This window comes from Echinops telfairi, unplaced genomic scaffold (genome assembly GCF_000313985.2).
Source record: "Echinops telfairi isolate 266 unplaced genomic scaffold, ASM31398v2 ScPeMD7_9;HRSCAF=40, whole genome shotgun sequence".
Lineage (NCBI taxonomy): Eukaryota > Metazoa > Chordata > Mammalia > Afrosoricida > Tenrecidae > Echinops > Echinops telfairi.
The window spans coordinates 22,463,362-22,465,393 of NW_022103906.1; the positions used below are offsets into that span (position 1 = coordinate 22,463,362).

General features: G+C 55.4%; 1 protein-coding gene across 1 annotated transcript in view; it reads left to right on the plus strand.

Annotated features, from left to right (window-relative positions):
* The first annotated feature begins 987 nt into the window (after positions 1-987).
* LOXL2 (lysyl oxidase like 2) overlaps positions 988-2,032 on the plus strand; it is a 76,909-nt gene continuing 75,864 nt past the window's right edge. The window contains exon 1 of the mRNA XM_004707698.2: positions 988-1,445. Coding sequence (XP_004707755.1) covers positions 1,085-1,445 — 361 coding nt within the window. The 5' untranslated portion in view covers positions 988-1,084. The remainder of the gene's footprint in view (positions 1,446-2,032) is intronic.

Sequence of the window (2,032 nt, forward strand, 5' to 3'; positions counted from 1 at the left end):
GGCTGTGTGAGTTACACTGCTAACCACAAGGTCGGTAGTTCAAAACCACCAGCCTCTCCGCCATTGACAGATGAGGCTTTCTACTCCCGTAAAGAGTTACAGTCTTGGAAACTCACAGGGACAGTCTTATTCTGTGCTATTGGCTCACCAGACTCCATGGGAGTGAGGGAGTTCAGTAGGAATGTTGCATGAGAGAGGTGGGGAATGTGTGGATCTTGGCGAATGAGGAGCCCTGGTGACCTGGTGGGTTACGAGAGGTGGGCTGCCAACCACAGTCAGCGAAGTTCAACCCACCAGTCCTTCCCTGGCAGGAAGATAAGCCTTTCTACTCCCGTGAAGACGTGCTGTCTTGGACACCCACAGGGCAGTTCTCTTCTGCCCTACTGGGTCTCTGTGAGTCAAAATTGACTGCAGGGCAGTGAGTTCGGTTTGGGTTTGAAGAAGGAGGAGATGCAACGAGGTTGGGGAGGGTGCTGGAACCTTCTGTGTGCCCCTTCAGATCACCCTCTCCACCCTCCCTTGGTGGCAGCCCTTTGCCCTTGTCTAACAGGTGGACCTTCTCCATTCGGCCACTTCCTCGAGTGCTTCAGGGCTGGATTGGGGGCATCTCCCCTCGCTCACCAGCCCCGAGGTGTTATGCTGTCCCCGGTTAGCTTCTCTGAGCTCTGCCGACATCTCTGCAAACGGTATACATCCTTCTAAACGCTCTTCAAACGCAGTTTGCATGCCCACTGTGTTTCCGCCAGGAAGCCTAGAGACACAGGCGTTTGGGAGCTATGTGCAGGTGGGTGTATACTAAAACGGTTGGATTTACCTAGACCTGTCTGACTACAAGCCAGAGAGGAGAGTAGTTGGAGAAGAGGGTAGATGGGAGTCAAGAACAGGAAGACCCTGGAGAAAAGGGGGAGGATGAAGTGACTGCATGCTTTGGAAATCCACCCAAGCCGACATCACCCCCTGTTCTAACGTAGCTTTTCTCTTTCCCAGGAAACAGCTGCTACGTCCTGTCCTGGGGGCCCTGTGCCCTGCCTGCTGCTCTGAACTGCCTGCGTGCAGCCCTTCCATCAGCGCAGCCAGCCAGAGGATGGAGATGGCGCCACTGCTAGGCTTCTGCCTCAGCGGCGGTGTGGCGCTGCTCTCCCTGCTCCCCGGCCCGAGCCTGGCCCAGTATGAGAGCTGGCCCTACTACCCCGAATACTTCCAGCAGCCGGCCCCCGAGTACCACCAGCCGCAGGTGCCCTCCGACGTGGTCAAGATCCAGCTGCGCCTGGCCGGGCAGAAGAGGAAGCACAGTGAGGGACGGGTGGAGGTGTACTACAAGGGCGAGTGGGGCACCGTGTGCGACGATGACTTCTCCATCCACGCCGCCCACGTGGTCTGCCGGGAGCTGGGATACGTGGAGGCCAAGGCCTGGACTGCCAGCTCCTCCTACGGCAAGGGGGAAGGTAAATGCTCGGGGCTTTGGGAAGGGGAACAGGCTTACAGGAGATTGACCTGTTAGAGAGGACGCTGCAATTGCTAACATGTGTGAATTCTCGAGCAACGTCCTTCCATCCGGGGCAGGTTTCTAGGATTATGGGGTTGTGCCCTGCAGAAATGGGTGTGAGGGGAGGGTAGGGGAGGGGGGTAGCGTTAGTAGGAGAGAACGATAGGAAGTAACAAGAGCATAACGACTACCCAGGACTTTCATAAATTTAGCATCCTGGGAAATCCCTTAGTCCCAGGCAAACGTGGACCATGTGGTCAGTCTCTGTGGGTTGAGGGCTGAAATCAGCTAGTCTCATCTCTGGCCATATGACCTATGTGGGGGCTGCATTGGCCCAGGGAGAGTCTATCTTTCTCTAATTGGTCCCTGGCATCAGGAGTGCCTTTGCTCTTTCTCACAGTCTCCCCCAGATGCTAGTGTCCCTGCATCTTCCGACCTTCTGCCCAAGTCAAGTTCACAGAGCTAAGCTGAGCAGGAGCTGATTTGACCTTTCCTCCTGGTGTCTGACTCTTTCCTTCTTTATTGCTTTCCTTTTTTTTTTTTTTT